General features: G+C 39.9%; 1 protein-coding gene across 6 annotated transcripts in view; it reads right to left on the reverse strand.

The window, feature by feature from the left end:
* Window positions 1–4,213: 4,213 nt before the first annotated feature.
* Window positions 4,214–23,321, reverse strand: part of BPNT1 (3'(2'), 5'-bisphosphate nucleotidase 1) — a 36,881-nt gene continuing 17,773 nt past the window's right edge. For 4 of the 6 annotated variants that reach the window (XM_011929452.1, XM_011929457.1, XM_011929456.1 and 1 more), the window contains 7 exons: window positions 19,372–19,476; window positions 18,262–18,369; window positions 15,633–15,681; window positions 13,545–13,636; window positions 8,978–9,175; window positions 6,182–6,287; window positions 5,046–5,498 (listed from right to left, as the gene is read on the reverse strand). In XM_011929452.1, the coding sequence (XP_011784842.1) occupies window positions 5,350–5,498; window positions 6,182–6,287; window positions 8,978–9,175; window positions 13,545–13,636; window positions 15,633–15,681; window positions 18,262–18,369; window positions 19,372–19,476 (807 nt within the window). In that variant the 3' untranslated portion in view covers window positions 5,046–5,349. Of the gene's footprint in view, window positions 4,393–5,045; window positions 5,499–6,181; window positions 6,288–8,977; window positions 9,176–13,544; window positions 13,637–15,632; window positions 15,682–18,261; window positions 18,370–19,371; window positions 19,477–23,321 lie in introns of those variants that run through there. The other 2 variants (XM_011929454.1, XM_011929455.1) reach the window with 2 other exon arrangements.

Consider the following 23,321-nt stretch of genomic DNA (forward strand, 5'->3'; position numbering starts at 1 on the left):
TTTTAATACCCAAGTTCTGCCTCAGGATCTATCCCAACCTCATTTTATAACACTCTTCCCCTTGTTCATTTTACTTCAGCCACTGTGGCTTCCTTTAAGTTCTTTTTCTTTGTCTTCTCAGAGACGTTGTTTGTTTGCTGTTTCCACTAGAAATCTCAGCTCTTAGTGTGCCTGACCAGACATCATCTCCACGGAAAAGATACTCCTATTTTACGTACAGAAGATCCTCTTTCAGCCCTCCAACCCCACCCCAGTTGCTTTCTAGCTCATCTTCCTGATTTCCTTTATAGCATTTACCACAATCTAAAATTTTATTTACTTATCTGTCTTGTTTCACAAGAACATGTGCTCAACAAACGAACAGACTTATGGTCACTGTTACATCTACTGTTGAATGTTCACCACCTGGCCGGGCAAGGTGGATCATGCCTATAATCCCGGCACTTTGGGAGGCTGAGGCAGGTGGATCACCTGAGGTCAGGAGTTCGAGACTAGCCTGGCCAAAATGGTGAAACCCCACCTCTACTAACAATTCAAAACATTAGCTGGGTGTTGTGGTGGGCACCTGTAATCCCAGCTACTCGGGAGGCTAAGGCAGGAGAATCTCTTGAACCTGGGAGGCAGAAGTTGCAGTAAGCCTGGTCAACAAGAGTGAAACTCTGTCTCAAAAAAAGAAAGAAAAGAATGTTCAGTACCTATGTTCAGTGCCTAACACACAGTAGGTGTTCAATAAATATTTGTTCAATGAATGGAGGCCATGGTAAGAGAAAAGATAGTGTCTTAGGGGAATTTTAAATGGTTGAGCATGGCTACAGCATAGGTTAGGGTCTGAGTTGATGCTGGAGAAGGAAGAAGCCATTAAGAGCTTCATATATCATTATAAGGAGTTTGCATTTTATCCTGAAGGCAAAGGAAAGCCGTAAAATATTTTGAATAAGGGGAATGGCATTACATTTGATTTTTGAAAATCACTTTGGGCCTGGTGTGGTAAGTCATGCTTGTAAAATCACAGCGTTTTGGGAAGCTGAGGTGGGCGGATTCCTTTTGAGGCCAGCTTGTGCAACATGGTGAAACCCCATCTCTACAAAAAATATACAAAAAGTAGGCAGGTGTTTTTTTTTTTTTTTTTTTTTTTTGAGATGAAGTCTTGCTTTGTCACCCAGGTTGGAGTGCAGTGGCGTGATCTTGGCTCACTGCAACCTCCATCTTCTGGGTTCATGCAATTCTCCTGCCTCAGCCTTCCGAGTAGTTGGGATTACAGGCATGCGCCACCATGCCTGGCTAATTTTTGTATTTTTAGTAGACACAGGGTTTCACCATATTGGTCAGGCTAGTCTTGAACTCCTGACCTCAAGTGATCCACCCACCTCAGCCTCCCAAAGTGCTGGGATTACAGGCATGAGCCACCATGCCCAGCTTAGCCAGGCATTATTGCACACACCTGTAGTCTCAGCTACTTGGGGTGCTGAGGCAGGAGAATTGCTTAAGCCCAGGAGGTCAAGGCTGCAGTGAGCTATAAGCACACCACTGCACTCCAGCCTGGGCGACAGAGTGAGACCCTGTCTCAAAAAAAATCACTCTGGAGATGACGTGATAAATGGATTATAGATAGATGGGTTACAGTGTAGGCAGAAAGATTAGTCAAGACACTGCAGGGATCTAGGGAAGAAATAATGGAGTATAAGGGTATCAATTAATATAATTAATGTAGAGGCAATAGTAATGGAAAGAGGATTTAGACTCCTACATATCTCACTTACATAAATTGGGTTTTCATATAGGAACCTGAAGAAAATACCTTTATTCTCGGCCAGGTACGGTGGCTCACGCCTGTGATCCCAGCACTTTGGGAGGCCGAGGCAGGTAGATCAGGAGGTCAGAAGTTCGAGACCAGCCTGGCCAACATGGTGAAACCCGTCTCTACTAAAGATACAAAAAATTAGCTGGGTGTGGTGGCAGGCGCCTGTAATCCCAGCTACTCGGGAGTCTGAGGCAGGAGAATCACTCTTCCTGGGAGGTGGAGGTTGCAGTGAGCCGAGATTGCGCTATCGCACTCCAGCCTGGGTGACAGGGTGAGACTCCATCTCAAAAAAAACAAAAAAAAGTTATTCTCTTAGGGCTGGGCGCAGTGGCTCAAGCCTGGGTGACAGGGTGAGACTCCATCTCAAAAAAAACAAAAAAAAGTTATTCTCTTAGGGCTGGGCACAGTGGCTCAAGCCTGTAATCCCAACCTTTTTGGAGGCCGCAGGCGGATCACCTGAGACCAGCCTGGCCGTGGTGGCTGGGCGTGGTGGCACATGCCTGTAATCCCAGCTATTCAGGAGGCTGAGGCAGGAGAATCGCTTGAACCCAGGAGGCGGAGTTTGCAGCGAGTTGAGATTGCGCCACTGCACTTCAGCCTGGCAACAGAGCGAGAGCGAGACTCCGTCTCAAAAAATGTATACATAAATAAAAATAAAGTTATTCTCTTGTTACACTTAGATTTTTTAAAAATTAGGTTTAGTCCACTATTTACAGATAGAGAACTCCATTCATAGAGGAAAGCAGATGGATTCGAGGTGATGATTTTCTAACTTGGTCAATTATCAAGATCACCTCGTGGGTTTGTAAAAAATTTCAGGAGGGGTCAGGGCAAGAGTGAAGAACTGTTTAGACGTAATCATTCAGACAACTCTGTAAGGCATCTAGGTAGGTTTTGGGGTATATAGATCTAGAGTTTGAGAGTTCTAAGATAAAGATTTTGGATTAATGAGCAAAAGCATCACAAAAGCCACACAGGTGGATTAGATCATCTGGTGAGAAAGGAGATTAAATCATAGGCCAGGGGCAGTGGCTCACACCTATAATCCCAGCACTCTGGGAGACAGAGGCGGGAGGATTGCTTGAGGCTAGGAGTTTAAGACCAGCCTGGGCTGTATAGCAAGACCCATCTCTACCGGAAAAAAAAAAAAAAGGAAAAAAAGAAAAGGAGAGAGAGACTAGCATAGAATCTTGGTAAACAGTGACATTTAAGGGAAGGAAGACAAAGAGAAAGCAATAAAGGAGACTGAGTAGGAGTGGCTGGTGAAAAAAGAAAGCCAGGACCATGAGTTATAAGAGGGAGTGCTCAAAGGTGTCAAGGCCACAGAGACCTCTTCCTCCTAGATTATGACGCTTCAGTAAAATAATACTATATTACCTTATCTAGTGAGTCCTAGAGTTAAATGATTATCAAAGTCCCTGAATTTCTTAAAATATACAGAAGCAGGCTGAGCATGGTGGCTCACGCCTGTAATCCCAGGACTTTGAGGAGGCCGAGGTCAGGAGATCGAGACCATCCTGGCTAACACAGTGAAACCCCATCTCTACTAAAAATACAAAAAATTAGCCAGGGGTGGTAGCACGCGCCTGTAATTGCAGCTCCTCCAGAGGCTGAGGCAGGAAAATCACTTGAGCTCAGGAGGTGGAGGTTGCAGTGAGTTAAGATCGCACCACTGCACTCTGGCCAGGGTGACAGAGACTGTCGCAAAATAAATAAATAAACAAACAAACACACACAGAAGCAGAATTGTTGGGATAAACCCTGTGAATCTGCATTTTATTTTTATTTTTATTTTTTGAGACAGAGTCTCGCTCTGTTGCCCAGGCTGGAGTGCAATGGCACGATCTCAGCTCAGTGCAACCTCCGCCTCCTGGGTTCAAGTGATCCTCCTGCCTCAGCTCCCCTAGTAGCTAGGATTACAGGCACGCACCACCATGCCTAACTAATTTTTGTATTTTTAGTAGAGACAGGGTTTCGCCATGTTGGCCAGGCTGGTCTTGAACTCCTAACCTCAGGCGATCCACCCACCTCGGCTTCTCAAAATGCTGGGATTACAGGCGTGAGCCACAGTGCCTGGCCTGTGAATCTGCATTTAAAAAAAAATCTTCCTAGGTGATTCTGACATGCAGTTGAGTTTGGGAACTGTTAATTTAAACCACTTGTTTGATTTGAAAACAGAGAAATTTAATTAAAAGCAATGGATAGAGACCTAAAAATAAAAATCTAGGTATATTAGCAGAATAATTTTGATAGTTTATGTTATAATCTCTCATTGGAAGGAACAGAAGCAAGTACTTAGCTTTCCACAATTAAGCCTTATAATGATGCCATAAGAATAAACTAATCCCCAAAGTCAAGAATTTGTCATTTTCAAACACTTTTTTAAAAAGTTGGTGAATAACAAAGAGCTAGGATTAAATAATTTATTAAAAAAAACTTTTCTCATAAATCTGTTTCATCAGCATATATGGTAATGTCATATGTATTCTTAATTGGAGTAGAAACATTTTTAAAATTACTGTGATAAACCAGAGTGAGATTCCAGGAACAATTGTGCCCTAAAGAAATCTGGTTTAGGTCGGGCGTGGTGGCTCACACCTATAATCACAGCACTTTGGGAGGCCGAGGCGGACGGATCACGAGGTCAGGAGATGGAGACCATCCCGGCTAACATAGTGAAACCCCGTCTCTACTACAAATAGCCGGGCGTGGTGGCAGGTGCCTGCAGTCCCAGCTACTCAGGATGCTGAGGCAGGAGAATGGCATGAACCCGGGAGGCGGAGCTTGCAGTGAGCCGAGATCATGATGCCATTATATTCCAGCCTAGACTACAGAGTGAGACTTCGTCTCAAGAAAAAAAAAAAAAAAAGAAAGAAAGAAAGAAAGAAATCTGGTTTAAAAGATAGGCATGTTGATTGAACATTGACCTGAATTGTCAATTGAAACTAAAGCTTTTTCTCATTTCTCCACCTAAATACAGGAAAACAAATATAACATGTTGAGTTTGTAAGTTCTCCAGATGTCAAAATTGGTCTGGTTGATTAATCAAGTTAAATTATTTAATTCTATTTTCTATTCCTAAATACAATAACTAAATATAAATCACTGCTCAACAATGAATAAAGGTGGAACTCTAATTCTATCCAATTAGTTTTAAAATGTATTATTTTGAGAACCAAGTCTTTCTCCTAGCTAAGTAAATGAAACTTTCAGTACTTTTTGGGTGTTTTTGTTTGCTTGTTTGTTTTTTCTGAGATAGGGCTTAACTCCTGTCACTCAGGCTGGAGTGTAGTGGCCATGATCTCGGCTCACTGCAACCTCCGCCTCCCAGGCTCAAAAGATTCTCCTGCCTCAGCCTCTCAAGTAGCTGGGATGACAGGTGCATGACAGGATGCCCAGTTAATTTGTATTTTTGTAGAGATGGGGTCTCACGATATTGCTCAGGCTGGTGTCAAACTCCTGAGCTCAAGTGATCCGCCTGCCTTGGCCTCCCAAAGTGCTGGGATTACAGGCATGAGCCACCGCGCCCAGCCAAATGAAACTTTCCTTTAAGGAACAAGTGCATTTTTAATAGATTCTGGAACTCGGCTTGCATAGTAGTCATAATTCCTCAGTGTGGCCAGGACTCCTGCAGAGTTCATATGCTTCACATCCTTGTGGTATTGAAGAACATTCCCATGGATATCAGTTAACTTGCCTATAGAAAAACATCAATCAATTAATCAGTCACTCAAGTTAGTGGCTAATTGGATTGTGGTTTTTCTAGTTAAGTACCTTTTGCTTGCTTATCCAATAGTAGCCAATAAATTCTGGATAAAAGAATGAGTGTCCATAAAGGTTAAGTTTTAATTCACTTGAAATTTAAGACTACAGAACAATTTTAACTAACTAAAGGATATAAAATTATTTTTTCTCTGATTAAAATTAATTTTATTTAGCATTTTCTTTTCTTGTCTTTCTTTTTTTGAGATAGAGTCTTGCCCAGGCTGGAGGGCAGTGGTGTGATCTTAGTTACTACAACCTTGGTTTACTACAAGCCCAGGAGTTCAAGGCTGCAGTGAGCCACGACTGTGCCACTGCATTACAGTCTGGACAACAGAGACCTTGTGTCAAAAAAAAAAAAAAAAGCTACAAATAAGGGCTAAATTAACTGTATGCAGATCAAAGTTCAAAAAAGGAGACTAAAACTAAAGTAAAACTTGCTGAAAATCTACTCTCTCATCCATCGATCATATGAGGGGATGGACTGGATAATCTCTAAGCTTCCTTCTAGCTTTTATATCATAACAGTTTAAGTAAAATAATATTACTGAAATACTATGTCATAGCATGATATAATTGTAGAAAAACTATGAATTTCCCAAAATAAAACAGACTAACCTCCCACAGCATGTAAAATAACTTCTGGAGCACAAGTATCCCACTTCTTACAACCAGGACTTGCAAATACATAAGCAGAGGCTTTGCCTTCAATCAGCTGAATAATCTGTAAGGGTAAAAATAAGAATTATCCTTTGATAATAGGAAGAATAATTGAAAGTCATGAAAAGATTGAGGTACATATAAGAAAAACTGCTTATTTCTATCAAGGATATTTAATCAGTTCCTCTGTTAAACTCAATTTAAAACTTTTAGCAGGTTTAAATTATACCAGTATTATGAAGAAATACATAGAATAAATGCATAATAATATAGTGATATGAAGAAAAAATAATGGTCAAAAAAGCTACAAAGAGGATATCTGAACTGTCTCCACATTCCAAGTTACATAAAGTAACACGTTTCTTTTATTCACGTTGTTTTTCTTTTTTAGCGTAAAAGCAATATACATTTACTGCAGAATTAAAGTCTTTTTCAATATCTAAAAAACTGACCATTTATTAGAGGGCTGCACATGGTGGCCCACTCCTGTAATCCCAGCACTTTGGGAGGCTAAGCAGGTGGATCACTTGCAGCCAGGAGTTTGAGACCAGCCTGGCCAACATAGCAAAACCCATCTCTACTAAAAATACAAAAAATTAGCTGGGTGTGGTGGTGCATGCCTGTAATCCTAGCTACTTGGGAGGCTGAGGCACGAGAATTGCTTGAACCTGGGAGGTGGAGGTTGTAGTGAGCCAAGACTGCACCACTTCACTCCAGCCTGGACGACAGAGTAAGACTCTGTCTCAAACAAACAAACAGCCCCCTAACCAAAACCAAAACCAAAACAAAAACCCCTGACCTTTATTAAATAAAGGACAGAGAAGTATCAAGCAGTACAACAATGTATAAATTGTAATAGATCCTAACAGATGTGCAATGTGACTAGTCTAACAAGTATTTTCATAAGTCTTCGGATCACACGTATTGCCATTTCACTAACAAAATACAAACCTTTTTTTTTTTTTTTTTTCAAATATTTGAGGAGATTTATTCTAAGCCAAATATGAGTGACCATCGCCCGTGACACAGCCCTCAGGAAGTCTTGAGAACATGTGCCCAAGGCAGTTGGGAGCAGCTTGGTTGTATACATTTTAGAGAGGCATGAGACATCAATCAAATACATTTAAAAAATACATTCATTTGGTCCAGAAAGGTGGAACAACTCAAAGCGGTGGGGGCAGGGAGGCTTCCAGGATATAGGTGAATTTAAGTATTTTCTGATTGACAATTGGTTGGGTTTGTCTAAAGACCCAGGATCTATAGAAAGGGAATGTTCAGGCCGGGTGCAGTGGCTCACGCCTGTAATCCCAGCACTTTGGGAGGCCGAGGTGGGCGGATCACCTGAGGTTGGGAGTTTGAGACCAGCCTGACCAACATAGAGAAACCACGTCTCTACTAAAAAAAATACAAAATTAGCCAGGTGTAGTGGCAGGCCCCTGTAATCCCAGCTACTCGGGAGGCTGAGGTGGGAGAATCACTTGAGCCTGGGAGGCGGAGGCTGTGGTGAGCCGACATCATGCCATTGCACTCCAGCCTGGGCAACAAGAGTAAAACTCTGTCTCAAAAAAAAAAAAAAAAAAAAATCAGATTTTAGTTAATCTCTTTAGGATTTGGAGGGTCTGAAAGAAAAAGAGTTAGCTATGTTAACAGAGATTCTTTACAGATGCAGATTTTTCCCCACAAAGAACAGCTTTGCAGTGCTACAAAATATCAACTTTTATAGAGTCATCCTAACAATTCCTCTGATACTGATACACAACTGAAATCACTGCTAGAACTTGTGTGACTCTAAATGGTAACTTGCTATCAAGCTTTCATTAGTCAATTGACTTTTTTTGGTTATAGTGTAAATTAATTATTATTATAAAACTCAGACTCCACTAAAAATACAAAAATTAGCCAGGCGTGGTGGCAGGCGCCTGTAATCCCAGCTACTCAGGAAGCTGAGGCAGGAGAATCACTTGAACCCGGGAGGCAGAGGTTGCAGTGAGCTGAAATCACACCATTGCACTCCAGCCTGGGCAACAGAGCAAGACTCAGTCTTGAAAAAACAAACAAACAAACAAAAACTATTCAGAAGATATATAAGTAGGACCAGATTGATACGACGTGAGGCAGGAAGGAGTCTAAGATGACTTTCAGGTGTTTGGCTGGATCAGTTAGAAAAATGGTGGTGCCATTAGCGGGATAGTAAAACAGGGAGAGAAACACATCCAGAGGTGGGTAGAAAAATGATGAACTCAAACTGGACATGCTGAATTTGAGATACCTGAGGGATGTCATCATAATGATATCCAGGGGACAATCAGATGACAAGAGATCAGGGCTAGGGATGTAGATCAATTTGTGTCCCATTTCATAATTCTCTCAGCAGGTTGGAAACCTGGATGAAAGAATGGGGGAAATAGACAAGAAGCGGGTGGGTGGGCGGGACCGATCTTAGAGTCTGTAAAAGGTAGAGGAGATAATCTAAGAGGGTCCTTGGCAAAATAAGGTCTTCGGCAAGAAGCATGGAGTCTTACCCTGATGACTTCCATTAACAATGAATTCTCTCAGATAATCATAAAAAAACAAAAACAAAAACAAAAAAAACCCCTTGACTCTTAAATTTATTTTTAAAATGTAAATACTGCTGAAATGTACAAATTATATTATTTACTCCCATCTCTTTAAACTCTTATTTCATGTTTGTAAAAGTTGAGTATTTCAATGATTCACTTGCATTTCAGAGCAGATGACAGGCCTTTTTCATACCTTATTTCCTGCTCCGCCTACTTGCAGCACAGCATCCGGGTTCATAGCAGTAACACAGTCAGTAACCAACTTGTTGCTATGGGATCGAGTAGTTGTGATAATGTGTTTCCCAGCAGGGACTTCTTTCAGCTGAAACCCAAAGGCACCTAAACCTAAAACTCCCCAGATTGTCCTCCCCAACACAGCATCTGGTCCTGCCTGTGTAAACGAGTGAAACAGCAAGACTTGTGATTATTTGGAGAAGAACGTTAGTCCATATATGGAATATTCAGTTATGTTAGCATCATGATTAAAAAAATAAAAACACGATAATATTATAAAGCACAAGAACAATATCACTGATGAAGAACTTTTCCTGAGAGAATCTGCTGATTATTATCATTACTCTTCTGGTTAACAGTTTCAAAGAACTTTTGGTTATTCCCTGGAATCTTAATAAACTGATTTTGGTTTATAATGTACTGAAACATCATAAACTGATTACTGTTTTTCTGAATTATCTAATGATCTCTTTGTTGTATTTGAAAATGGCCATTTTCATAAAGTACTAAGATCCCCAGGAAATGAAATACCATGTATTGATAACTACTTTTCATTTTCCAAGAAATATTAAAAATCATGTTGCTACAGGAATAGGTAATTATGGCAATGTATTTGGCTGCTATGGAGATAAGGTAACTGAATAGGCCAATACAATATTGAAGAGTAGCTGTGGATAATGGGGTCAGAGTTAAGATTTTGCTGACAATTGTAGTAGCAAAATGACAATGATAATGCAATCTTAGAATCTATATTTTCCTTTGCAGAACTCAATTTCAACCACATTGTTATAACTATATACTCAATATAGAAAAAAAATCTGTATTGCATGGGAAGTAAAACTGATACATAAAATGATTGATGCAAAGTCATCAAAATACAATTATATTAATATAGTAGACATATATTATAGAGAAATACATATTGTACTGAACACTAAACATGTACCAGGCACCATTCTAAGTGCTTTACATGTATTATCTCTCTTTCAATCCTCAAAGTAACCCCATGAAGTAGGTATTCTCATCCTTAATTTAAAGATGAGAAAAATGAAATGTGGAATCATTAAGTAACCTGACTAGAGGCTCTAAGAAGTTCATAACCAAAGATTGGCTCATCTGTCTTCAAAGATGGTATTCTTAAACACTAAATTAGACTGCCTAAGTTTACCTGTCAAAATGTTTTCACACACATCATCTTATTTGTCCTAGGGCAGTACCCTGGGTGTTGTTATTCTGAAATATACTTAGGTTGCAGGTTGGGTTCCCTGGGAAGCAGACTCTGAGGCAGGTGGTATGTTTGTTAGGAAGTGTGCTTGGTATCAACACCTGTGGAAGGAGGAGGAGGGCATGGGCAGAGGGATGAAATAAGCTGTGATGTAGGTACAACAAGAGCTGACTCTACGGGGAGCTAGCTGTTCCTATGCAGGGAGTCTGGAGCTACAACAGCCTTTCAGAGTAGTCCCAAATTGGGATGAGATGTCAGGTTTTTAAACTCCTATAATAATCAGTCACTGGAAATGGACTGCATTGGGAAGAGGTGTGGTCCTGGGTGAGACAGCTCTCCATTGGTAGGGCAATCCCACAAGAGTCTGATGGCAAATGGGGCAACAAAGGAGCCAAAGAACAAGCACTGGGTGCTCGGTATATGTTAATGTGCTTCCTCTGTTCCCATCTGAGTTTGCACTACAGGAGAGGTTTGGAGTCTAAGGAAGCTATTTACTTTATTTTTATTTTTATTTTTTTGAGACAGAGTCTCACTGCGTCACCCAGGCTGGAGTTCAGTGGCATGATCTTGGCTCACTGCAAACTCTGCCTCCTGGCTTCAAGCAATTCTCTAGCCTCAGCCTCCTGAGTAGCTGGGATTACAGGTGCGTGCCACCATGTCTGGCTAATTTTTGTATTTTTTTAGTAGAGACGGGGTTTCACCATATTGGTCAGGCTGGTCTCGAACTTCTGACCTCATGATCCACCTGCCTTGGCCTCCCAAAGTGCTGGGATTACAGGCATGAGCCACCATGCCTGGCCAAGAAACCTATTTATTAATGCAGCTCTCCAGTTATTCTGGAAAAATAATAAAGGAAATAAAACAGTGGATACAAATATTTTGGGCCCTACAAGGTCATATTCCTTCTGTAAATGAACATTTAGGCAAAAAGGATGGGATCAAGGACTCTAGTGTTTTGATGTGGTCAACGCAATCCCATGATGCAACCAGCTTACCTTCTTCTGTGCTCCTGACTGTCAGGCTCTTACATTGTCTTTCTCCTTCAAAACCTCCGCACCAATTTTGGGAGGGTAATAAAGGCGAAAATTTTCTGACAATTAAGCTTCAATGGTTAAGAAACTGGCTTTAGTATAAAGATAGACTGTTTCTTCATGCTATTTCCTTTAAGTATCTACCAGTTTCAGTATATGTTGGAAGCAATAATAAAGTTTGAATTGCTAAGTCTTTTCTCTGGCTCAGGAGGGCAATATAAAGTAATACAGTAGCAAGGTTTGGATTTGAGTTTGAATCCCAATTCTGCCATTTACCAACTGGGTGACCACAGGAAAGTTAATTGCCTCAGTTTCCTCTTTAAAATGGAGATAACAGTTTCCTTAAAGGGCTGTGGTGAGTATTCAATGAAAGGATATATTTGAAACCCTTGAACCTGGCAGCATACAGTAAACTCTTAATTTTAGCTATTATGGTGATGATGATTATTATTTAAAATTGAATCTTTAGCCTGAATACCACCAACACAGCTGAGCAACTTTTCTACTTTCATTTGTGGTAACGAATTTTAAGGCATAAGCAAGAGAAGCAAAAGAAAGGATAAACAGAGTGTCCAGAGGGGAAGTGGTACAGAGAGAGGTAATGAAGAGAAGCAGAACAGCAGAAAATGAACTGGCACATGGGATGCACAATGGCCACCTGGGGTACCACAAGTTGCCTACCTCTTTTCTACCTACTAGTGGAGCCAAAACTCTAGCTATTTTTTTCACCTTTGCTTCATTCCTGTGTTCCCTTAACTGCTGCTTTTCATTGTTCTGTGGAAAATGAATATGATTTTTCTAATCTCAGCAAGAAGTGGTGAAAATTGTTAACTTCTAAGCACTTAGATTTTTTCCTGATGAAAGGTATCATGTATTACAATGCTTTATATGAATTAAATGCCCCTTTTGAAAGTAATAGTATGGCCGGGCGCGGTGGCTCAAGCCTGTAATCCCAGCACTTTGGGAGGCCGAGACGGGCGGATCACGAGGTCAGGAGATCGAGACCATCCTGGCTAACACGGTGAAACCCCGTCTCTACTAAAAACACAAAAAACTAGCCGGGCGAGGTGGCGGGTGCCTGTAGTCCCAGCTACTCGGGAGGCTGAGGCAGGAGAATGGCATACACCCGGGAGGCGGAGCTTGCAGTGAGCTGAGATCTGGCCACTGCACTCCAGCCTGGGCGACGGAGCGAGACTCCGTCTCAAAAAAAAAAAAAAAAAAAAAAAAAAAAAAAAAAAAAAAGAAAGTAATAGTATTAACTCAAAGTTTACATACAAACCACAAACTTGTGTCTGCATATAACAGTATGAACATTAAAATCATATTTAAAGAATTAATAGACATAGGCGATTTAACCTGGGAAACTTTCTCCATAACATATCACTATTTTGGTAAATCTTAAGAAACACATGATTCTTAATAAAATTTATAATCATACGAACAGCAGGAAAAAATGAATTTATATTAGAAATAAAGATTAACCTTGCTTTTAACTCAGAGTGGAAATTTAGAAGTAATACTGCCCACTCTGATTACTTTGTTTCTCTAAAGTTCTTTCAAGGTCACATTAATATAAATACTTTATCTCCACGATTTCCTATAAAATTTAATGCAATTTAATGGTACATTCTTGCTTTGAAATGACACTGGTCTCTTGTTTCTATAGAAGACAATTTCTCTGATGTATAATAAAAAATCAAAGCAGATTAGAAGAGACAAGAAAAAAGAGTGCAAGAGCATAAGTTCTGTTACCAACACTGACTGCAATTTAGGCATTACACAGCGTTCCCTGGAAAACAACATGCCTAGCATCTTTTCTTGATTGAAATGGTTCATTTCTTGAATGTGCTTCAGGAATCAACCGTAAATCAGGTGTCTTGATGCCCAAGGTAATCAAGAACCCTATCAGTAATTCTCTGACATTTATATTTGAATCATAAGGCATAAATTTAAAAATATATAATGCATACAGTGTGTCTGTGTACATACACATACATATATATACACACCCAGTACCAATGCCCCCAGCGATTTTGATTCAATAGGTCTAGGGTACGGCCTGGGAATCCATATTCTTAAAAGTTCCTCATCAGTTAATAGCATAGCTAAAAAAAAGTTAAATAAATAGATACAATTTTAAAAATGAAAAGTTCTCCAGATGGTTGCATGTGCAACCAAGCTAAAAACCTCTCACTTAGATAACACAAAGAATCATATAACACTACCATTATTTATCTAATGAAATTACTTTGTATCACTTATAGTAATACCTCATAGTTGTAATATGGCTGGTTAATAACTCCTGCTATGGCTTTTCCTTCATAAGCAATTCCAATAAGAACTGTTACATTGTCAAGAAGACCTGCAAAGAAGAAATAAATATCAGTTATATAACTTGCTCATGTTATGACTCATCATTACTGCCTCAATTGCTCCAAGTTAGTTTTGCAGTTAAGGTATGGAATTTGCAATGATTCATCCATGATCAATCCTATTTATGGCAAAATGCATAAATGATAAGCGAGCTGGCCAGAAACAGCAATAGGATCTATGGCCACTTAATTAAGAATTGGTAATCATGGTCTCATTAGTACAATGTGTAAACCAACTAAATAAAGCAGCCATAACTCTGCAGCTATCATCATCAGATTCCTCTATGCCTATTCCACCATCATCCAACTCATCCTTACCTGCCAAATCACTTTATATTCCTGGATTACATCTAGACTTGTATTTCAAGCCTTTAAAGCAGAGTTTCTCAAAGGGAGGCCCAAGGACTATCAAGCAGCATTAGAATTAACCGGCATACTTTTTATAACACAGATCTTCTCAGGCACCTTCCCAGAACTAGTGAATCAAAATCTGGGAGTGGGGAACAAGACCGAAATAAGCTTTCTAGGTGCTTTTATACACATTAAAGTAGTCTAGAGCTTCCTTATTTCACAATGGGTTCTGCAGATGTTTTCAGCACACACACAGACATACACATGTACACACACACTGTGATTCACTCATTATAGAGATGTCTCATTCAAGAACAATAAAATAGTTTTTTTCTAGTAATTATGATAAATTTTTAAAGCCATGTCCTGAGAGCCAATACAAGAAAACTTATGTAGATCTTAATTTTACCATCATCATCATCATCATCATCATTATTTCCTTTTTTTGAAATAGAGTCCTTCTCTGTCACCCAGGCTGGAGTGCAGTGGCGAGATCTCAGCTCACTGCAACCTCTGTCTTCAGAGTTCAAGCAATTCTCCTGCCTCAGCCCCACAAGTAGCTGGGATTACAGACATGCGCCACCAGGCCCAGCTAATTTTTCTATTTTTAGGAGAGAAGGAGTTTCACCATTTTGGCCAGGCTAGTCTCGAACTTCTGACCTAATTATCTGCCCACCTTGGCCTCCCAAAGTGCTGGGATTACAGGCATGAGCCACTGCACCTGGCCTAGATCTTAATTTTAAAAATAAAACTCTTAAGCTTAAAACCCAAAACTTGCCAGGCGTGGTGGCTCACACCTGTAATCCCAGCACTTTGGGAGGCCCAGGCAAGCAGATCACCTGAAGTTGGGAGTTCAAGACCAACCTGACCAATATGGTGAAACCCCATTTCTCCTAAAAATACAAAAATTAGCTGGGCATGGTGGTGGGTGCCTGTAATCACAGCTACTTGGGAGGTGAGGCAGGAGAATAGCTTGAACCTGGGAGGCAGAGGTTGCAGTGAGCTGAGATCGTGCCACTGCACTCTAGCCTGGGCAATGAGGAAGAATGTCTAAAAAAAAAAAAAAACCTAAAACTAAAACTCTGGCTCTGAGCCTGTTCATTCCTACATTTATATGGCCAATTTTATTTTAATTTATTGCTAATTGTTCTCATCTTAGATAAGGAGAAATATTGTACTGTGTTTCAAAACCCACCTTTAGAAGGTGAGGCCATGAAATGTGAAAGCAGTTCACAGATTAGAGGAGAGTGAATGGGGACGGCATGGGATGGTGGTGCTGGCAGAGCAAGAGCTACATAGTTGTACTCGTTATCGTTTTTCTACCCCAATAACTGGGGGTTCAGTATAGTCATTTTGGTAACACTGGTTTAATATGTTAGTTATTCTCATCTGGGAGACATCAGAAGTGTGGGGCTGGTAGAGTATGTGGGGGGTGGTATTTGAAGGAGATGAATTTTCTTCTCCTGTCTTGACAATCAATGATGTATGAGAACCATGAGCACAAATATAGCTTTAGGGGAAAACATAACACATGATACTAGCTTTCCATACAACATACAAAATATCAAATATTTACAACTAACATCATATCCTTGTCCCACTGCTGTCAAATATGAATACAAAAGAGATATCAACCTTCAGTATATTCCTTGGTTCCATCCAGAGGATCCACCCAGACCACGAGCTAAAATTAAAAAGAGAGAAGGAAAATAGCTAAATCAAGCATACAGAATTCTAAAAATAGATTTAAATAGATTAAAACTACCTTTTTTTCCTGTTTGAAATTATATTATGGATAGCCTGAGTTAATGTCATCTGTTTTGAGATAGTATAAAAACCTTATTCTTTTGTAATCATGGAAAAAGTTCATTTGAATAAGAGAAAAGTCTGATTTAAGAATTTTCAGGCCAGGCACGGTGGCTCACACCTGTAATCCCAGCATTTTGGGAGGCCGAGGCGGGTGGACCACCTGAGGTCAGGAGTTCAAGACCAGCCTGGCCAAAGTGGTGAAACCTCACCTCTACTAAAAATACAAAATTAGCTGGGCATGGTGGTGGGGGGCTGTAATCCCAGCTACTCAGTAGGCTGAGGCAGGAGAATCACTTGAACTCAGGAGGTGGAGGTTGCAGTGAGCTGACATCGTGCCATTGCACTCCAGCCTGGGCGACAAGAGCAAAACTCCATTTCAAAAAAAAAAAAAAAAAGGATTTTCAACATGAAATGCTTAACTGATAAAAGTTTGTTGTCATTTGGACACTAAACACACTCTCTAGATCATGGTACAGAGAAAACTTGTAAAGTGGCATAAAAAATGTTTTGAACATGCATAGTTGCTACTCATTTTTATATGTAAGTGCTGATTTTAAAAAAAAACAACAGTCTGATTATCTCAAGGACACAGTCTACATAATCCAAAGAAAAATGAATAATAAAACTGGCAGCAGATTTAAAAGGAAAATTCCTTCCGTTTAGGACATTTAATATGATTCAGGATATGCTGCCTTTAACCACTACAATGATAACATTATGTGAATTTCTGAGTGAGGGCATGTTTCTGATGGAGGACACCATGTCTCATTTTCTTTGTTTCCTCCATACCACAGAGCAAAATGTCTTACTCATAGTAAGTCTCCAACGAATATACATTAAATAATTAAAAATTGGAAAACTAAAGACGTTATGGTGGGTATTTGAAGTCACAGATTTAACTGAAGTAACTATGAAAAGCAAGCAGGATGATATTTATGGTCTTCTAAAAATATAAGGTAGTAATCTGTTTCATAGCCTTCTGTCCCCAGTTACCAATGAATGTTTTACTATCAAATCTACTAAATATCTACTAAATACAAATTAGATATTCTTCCTAAAAGTATTATTGTTTTTTTTAATGAGACAGGGTCTCACTCTGCTGTCCAGGCTGAGGGTATGTGTAAAACTGTGCAAGGTAGGAACAAGATAAGACAACTCACACTTCCCAATTGCAAAACTTAATACAAAGCAAGGAAGTGTGCTACTGGCATAAGGATAGACATATAGACCAATGGAATATAACTGAGAGTCCAGAATGAAACCCATACATCTATTTCTTTTCTTTTTTCTTTCTTTCTTTTTTTTTTGGGATGAAGTTTTGCTCTTGTTGCCCAGGTTGGAGTGCAATGGCACAATCTCGGCTCACTGCAACCTCCGCCTCCCAGGTTCAAGCGATTCTCCTGCCTCAGCCTCCTGAGTAACTGGGATTATAGGCGTGCGCCACCACGCCCAGCTAATTTTGTATTTTTAGTAGAGACGGAGTTTCTCCATGTTGGTCAGGCTGGTCTTGAACTCTTGACCTCAGGTAATCTGCCTGCCTCAGCCTCCCAAAGCATTGGGATTACAGACGTGAGCCACCGTGACTGGCATGAAACCCATACATCTATGGCCTGCTGATTTCTCACAAGTGTGCCAAGGCCATTCAACTGGGGAAAAAATCATCTCTTTAAGAGACGGTGCTGGGGCCAGGCGAGGTGGCTCAAGCCTGTAATCCTAGCACCTTGGGAGGCCAAGGTGGGCGGATCACAAGGTCAAGAGATAGAGACTATCCTGGCCAACATGGTGAAACCCCATCTCTACTACAAATACAAATACAAAAACAATTAGCTGGGTGTGGTGGTGTGAGCCTGTAGTCCCAGCTACTTGGGAGGCTGAGGCAGGAGAATCGTTTGAACCCAGGAGGTGGAGGTTGCGATGAACCAAGATCGCAGCCCTGCACTCCAGCCTGGCGACAGAGAGAGACTTCATCTCAAAAAAAAAAGAGATGCTGCTGGTTGCAGCCTCAACTTCCATGGGCTCAGGTGATCCTCCCACCTCAACCTCCCAAGTAGCTGAGACTACAAGTGTGCACCACCACACCTGGCTAATTTTTGTATTTTTTGTAGAGACAGAGTTTCACTATATTGCCCAGTCTGGTCTCGAACTCCTAGACTCAAGCAATCCAACCACCTCGGCCTCCCAAAGTGCTGGGATTACAGGTGTGAGCCACCATGCCTGGCCTTAAAAGTATTTTAAAGAATGGTTTTAGAGTGGAAAGGAAACCCATAGGATGAGAAACTGAACTCTAAATCCATATGGTTGCCTGATACTTCCATGTTGGCTCTGAAATAGATCAAGTTTCTGGTTGCCCCTATTTTATAACTACCAATTTTTCATCTTACAGGCAAATTGTACTTCCTTTACTATGGCAAAAAGCCCAGGTTAACAGAGAGTTGAGTATAAATAGGGATCATACATCTTCTTCTTGAATAGCACTGTACTGCGATGGGCATGGTTGCTTCAGTATTTCCTCCCACTGACTGTCTTCAATCAGCTCTTGATCCACTTCCTCAGAAGGCAGATCCTAAAGCAGAGATAACCCTAATGATTATTGAAGCATTTAGTGTTTACAGAGTACGCTTTGTCTCATTAACAGAAGAAATGCAGCATCACAGTTTTCGCTAGTTCTTCTGGTTTACCATTTATATTTAGAACTTTTAAAGCAAACCTTAAAAATTTGCACAAACAATCATATGTGGCTCATCAAAATTGACTAAATGGTTGCAATGTCATTATCTTGAACAGAGTTTAAAAATAAAAGATTCTTTAAGTATTATATACTCATTTAAACAAGTGTCTCTGACAGCAGATAGTTCCCCTGTATTACATTAGATGTCAATTTCCTCACTTTCTTTTTTTTTTTTTGAGATGGAGTCTTGCTCTGTTGCCCACGCTGGAGTGCAGGGGCACCATCTCGGCTCACTGCAACCTCCCCCTTCCTGGGTTCAAGCAGTTCTCCTTCCTCAGCCTCCTGAGTAGCTGGGGTTACAGGCGTTCACCACCATGCCTGGCTAATTTTTGCATTTTTAGTAGAGACGGGATTCAGTTTCACCATGTTGGTCAGGCTGGTCTTGAACTCCTGACTTCGTGATCTTCCTGCCTCGGCCTCCCAAAGTGCTGGGATTACAGGCATGAGCCACCACGCCCGGCCTACTTCCCTCACTTTCAAAGTGTTGTAGTCTTTGGATAAGTACGCAAATAAGCCTAAGTTTAAAAACAAACAACAACAAAACCCATTTTATTCCAAAATTCTAGATCTCTGCCAATCTTACAGTTTGTATGCTGGGTATAACAGTAACCACATCTTTTATGGTCAATAAATAAGACATCTGGCTTAGAAATAGACCAAAATGTCTTAAAATCAGATATTTCCCCCAAGTCCAAGGAATACAATAATTATTTTTGTGTTTAAAACAATAAATACAATGCTTGAAATTAAAATAGTGGTACATAAATCATTAAAGCGTCAGTTATAAGTACACTTGGTAAACAGGGATTTAAAAAAAATGTCTCTGATGACTCTTACCTCTTCCCCTATAATTGTGAGTTTGGGGAATTTCCGGGCCAATGAAGAACATATGCTCATCTGTGCCAATCGGTCAGCTTTGGTCTGCAGATCTGTTGCACAGGTCTGTAACAAAAAATGCAAATTTTAGCAGAGCTAATGAGAAATAAGTTGTCCTCTGATTCCCTGTGCATGAGTGCCTACATAATTTAGATTACACTGTCAATTTTTAGAGTCATAGAACTTAACACCAAATGAGTTAACTTGTTTCTTGCCTTGGTTTTTCTCAAAGGATTAATAGTGGTTAAAGTTTGGAAAGGAGCTTTTAAATAATCTAGAACATTTTCTTCCCTAGTTTAGAAATTCCTTATCTCTAGACATCAACCTTTTGCTTAAATAGGTTCAGAGATAGGAAATGTATAACTTTTCAAGGCAAAGGTAATAGTTATTGGAAAAAGTGTTCCTTGGATCCTTCTATAACTTCCACACTAAACCTAATCATAATAATTCAATAGGTCCTCAAGTTGATTCACAGGTATAGAGTAAGAAATCCTATTTGTTTTTTGTTTTGTTTTGTTTTGTTTTTGAGACGGAGTCTTGCTCTGTCGCTGGCTGGAGTACAGTGGCGCGATCTTGGCTCACTGCAATCTCTGCCTCCTAGGTTCAAGCAATTCCCCTACCTCCTGAGCACCTGGGACTGTAGGCTCCTGTCACCATGCCTGGCTAATTTTTTGTATCTTAATAGAGATGGGGTTTCATCAAGTTGGCCAGGATGGTCTTGATCTCCCGACCTTGTGATCTACCTGCCTTGACCTCCCAAAATGCTGAGATTATAGGCATGAGTCACTGCACCCAGCCTAAGAAATTCTGTTTCTGAAAATCTGAAAAACACTAATATGAACTGCTGTAATATTTAACATATAGCTCACCTGTGGTACCCTCACTCATTCACTATGTCAGATAATCATGCTAGTGAAAGAAAAGTTTTACAAGTGACAACCACAACCTCCTTTGTTAGTTTGCTTTCAGAGAATTATGATATGTTGCAATTGATATGTGCCTGGTTAAGTAGATTTACAGATTATATCATCTTAGTAGAATTTGTTTGTTTGTTTGTTTTGAGATGGAGTCTCACTCTGTCGCCCAGGCTGGAGTGCAGTGGCGTGATCTTGGCTCACTGCAAACTTTGTCTTTTGGCTTCAAGCAATTCTCCTGTCTCAGCCTCCCAAGTAGCTGGGACTACAGGTGCCCCCCACCACGGCCAGCTAATTTTTGTATTTTTAGTAGAGACAGGGTTTCACCATGTTGGCCAGGCTGGTCTCAAACTCCTGACTTTGTGATCCACCCACCTCGGCCTCCCAAAGTGCTGGGATTACAGGCGTGAGCCACTGCACCCCGCCTCATCTTAGTAGAATTTTAACAATACTTTGCAACGAGATAAGGAGTCATTATGAAAAGCAAACTGCTTTATGCCTCACTGAGATTTGCTATATATCTCAATGCAAAGTACTATTCTGCTAGAATGTAAGCTCCACAAAAGGATTTTATTCCCTAAAGAATTGTGTCTAGCATACAGTAGGTACTCTATAAGTATCTTTTGAATGAACCTACTCAAAAGAATTGTTCAGTTTGAAGATTATTTATATATCAATCAAGTTTGTACACCACTGCTTTAGAGAAAAAAATGTATATTGAAAGTCATTCCTCTATCTGAAGAAAGCAATTCTCTTTCCCTCTCTAAGATAAATATTTCCTATTCTATCAACATAGCTCTGGACCTCATCCTTGGAACCTTGTGTGATAAACTGATTTTGCTGTTTTTTAAAAGTAAGGTATCAACAGGAGGATATAAAGTACTAGAAATGCCTAAGCAGTACAGAAGACAATGAGAATACTACTTTTTTTCCTGACTTGGCACTACATCTCTGTTCCTTTTTAGCTACCTGGGTTTCAAAGTTGTTTGTCTAATATAATCTCAACATAAGAGCAACTGAAAATAAGTGATGTTAAGGAAAAGGATCTGAAAGGAAATAATTCAAAATATTGGCAATGGTGGCATGATGGATGATTTTTGTTTACTTTTTGGCATTTTTCTCCATTTCCTACTTTTCATAATAGAAAAAACTTTGTAAAAAATGAGATTTGGGGCCAGACGCAATGGTTCATGCCTGTAATCGCAGCACTTTGGGAGGCCAATGCAGGCGGATCACGAGGTCAGGAGTTCAAGACCAGCCTGACCAACATGGAGAAATCCGGCCTCTACTAAAAATACAAAATTAACTGGGCGTGGTGGCTCATGCCTGTAAAATCCCAGCTATCCAGGAGGCTGACGCAGGAGAATCGCTTGAATCTGGAAGGCAGAGGTTGCGGTGAGCTGAGATCACACCATTGCACTCCAGCCTGGGCAACAAGAGTGAAACTTCGTCTCAAAAAAAAAAAAAAATAGATAATAATAATAATAATAATAAGATTAGCAGCCCCCTGAAAGCAGCAGTATTATTTTGTTGATTATTACCAAGCATGTCTGTGGTCAACTAAAATCCCTTTTTCAAACAAATTTGAATCAGATTTATCTGACATAACTTGAACATGAATACAGCACTTTATATTATTCCTGTTACAATATCCTGTTGGATTTGGTCCACTTTTCTCAGAGCTTGCAACTATTTTGAATGCTTATTCTGTGATCAAATGTATTAACTAGACTGCTCAGCTTTACCTTATTGGCAAATTTGATAAGTATGTTTTCTATACCATCTTCTTCCACTTCGGATAACACATTAGGTATTTTTTTTAAACTGTATGTTATTTAATAATTAAAGAGAACAGTACAATGTCAGGAGCAGAGTCCTGTGATCAGCCAGCGGTGATCCTTTTCTAGGATGAAAATGACTCATTAATTTAAATTTGTGAATAATGTTATTCATCCAGTTATGAATACACCTAACCATGGCTCAGGATGGGAGATGTCATCTATATAACTAAAAATAGCTTGAATATTTTCTTAAATAGAAAATGACAGACTATAACAAATGTTTTCCTTAAATCAAGACACCCTCTATCTATTTCCTCTATGAGTAGGGCCACAAATCAATCAAAAAAGCAAATGAGATTTATTTCATTTGTTCTTATGAGTTTTTGTTTGTTTGTTTTTAATATTATTTATTTATTTATTTATTTTAGAGACAGGGTTTTACTCTGGTGCCCAGGCTGGAGTACAGTTGTGGGATCACAGATCACTGCAGCCTCAAACTCCTGGGCTCAAGCAATTATCCCACTTCAGCTTCCCAAGTAGCTAGGACTACAAGCATGTCCCACCATGCCAGACGGGGTCTTGCTATGTTGCCCAGGCTGATTTTTATGTTTATTTTTTAAAAGCAATTATGTTGAATGTTTTATAATGAACTCATGTCAACTTTTTTCTAAGTTGTTTTTTATTCGTATATCTCACTTTTTCTTATGGTAACAACGCTAGATAGAGGTATCACTTATAAGTGAGTGACTTAGCTCAATCTATTTTATTATTTTTTATTTATTTTTCCATTTCACCTTTTTTTCTTTTTTTTTATTATTATACTTTATGTTCTAGGGTACATGTGCACAATGTGCAGGTTTGTTACATATGTATACATGTGCCATGTTGGTGTGCTGCACCCATTAACTTGTCATTTACATTAGGCATATCTCCTAATGCTATCCCTCCCTCCCCCTTCTCCCCACCCGACAACAGGCCCCAGTGTGTGATGTTCCCCTTCCTGTGTCCAAGTGACCTCATTGTTCAATTCCCATCTATGAGTGAGAACATGTGGTGTTTGGTTTTCTGTTCTTGCGAGTTTGCTGATGGTTTCCAGCTGCATCCATGTCCCTACAAAGGACATGAACTCATCCTTTTTTACAGCTGCATAGTATTCCATGGTGTATATGTGCCACATTTTCTTAATCCAGTCTGTCATTGATGGACATTTGGGTTG

The sequence above is a fragment of the Colobus angolensis genome, unplaced genomic scaffold (assembly GCF_000951035.1).
Source record: "Colobus angolensis palliatus isolate OR3802 unplaced genomic scaffold, Cang.pa_1.0 Scaffold81, whole genome shotgun sequence".
Taxonomy (NCBI): Eukaryota; Metazoa; Chordata; class Mammalia; order Primates; family Cercopithecidae; genus Colobus; species Colobus angolensis.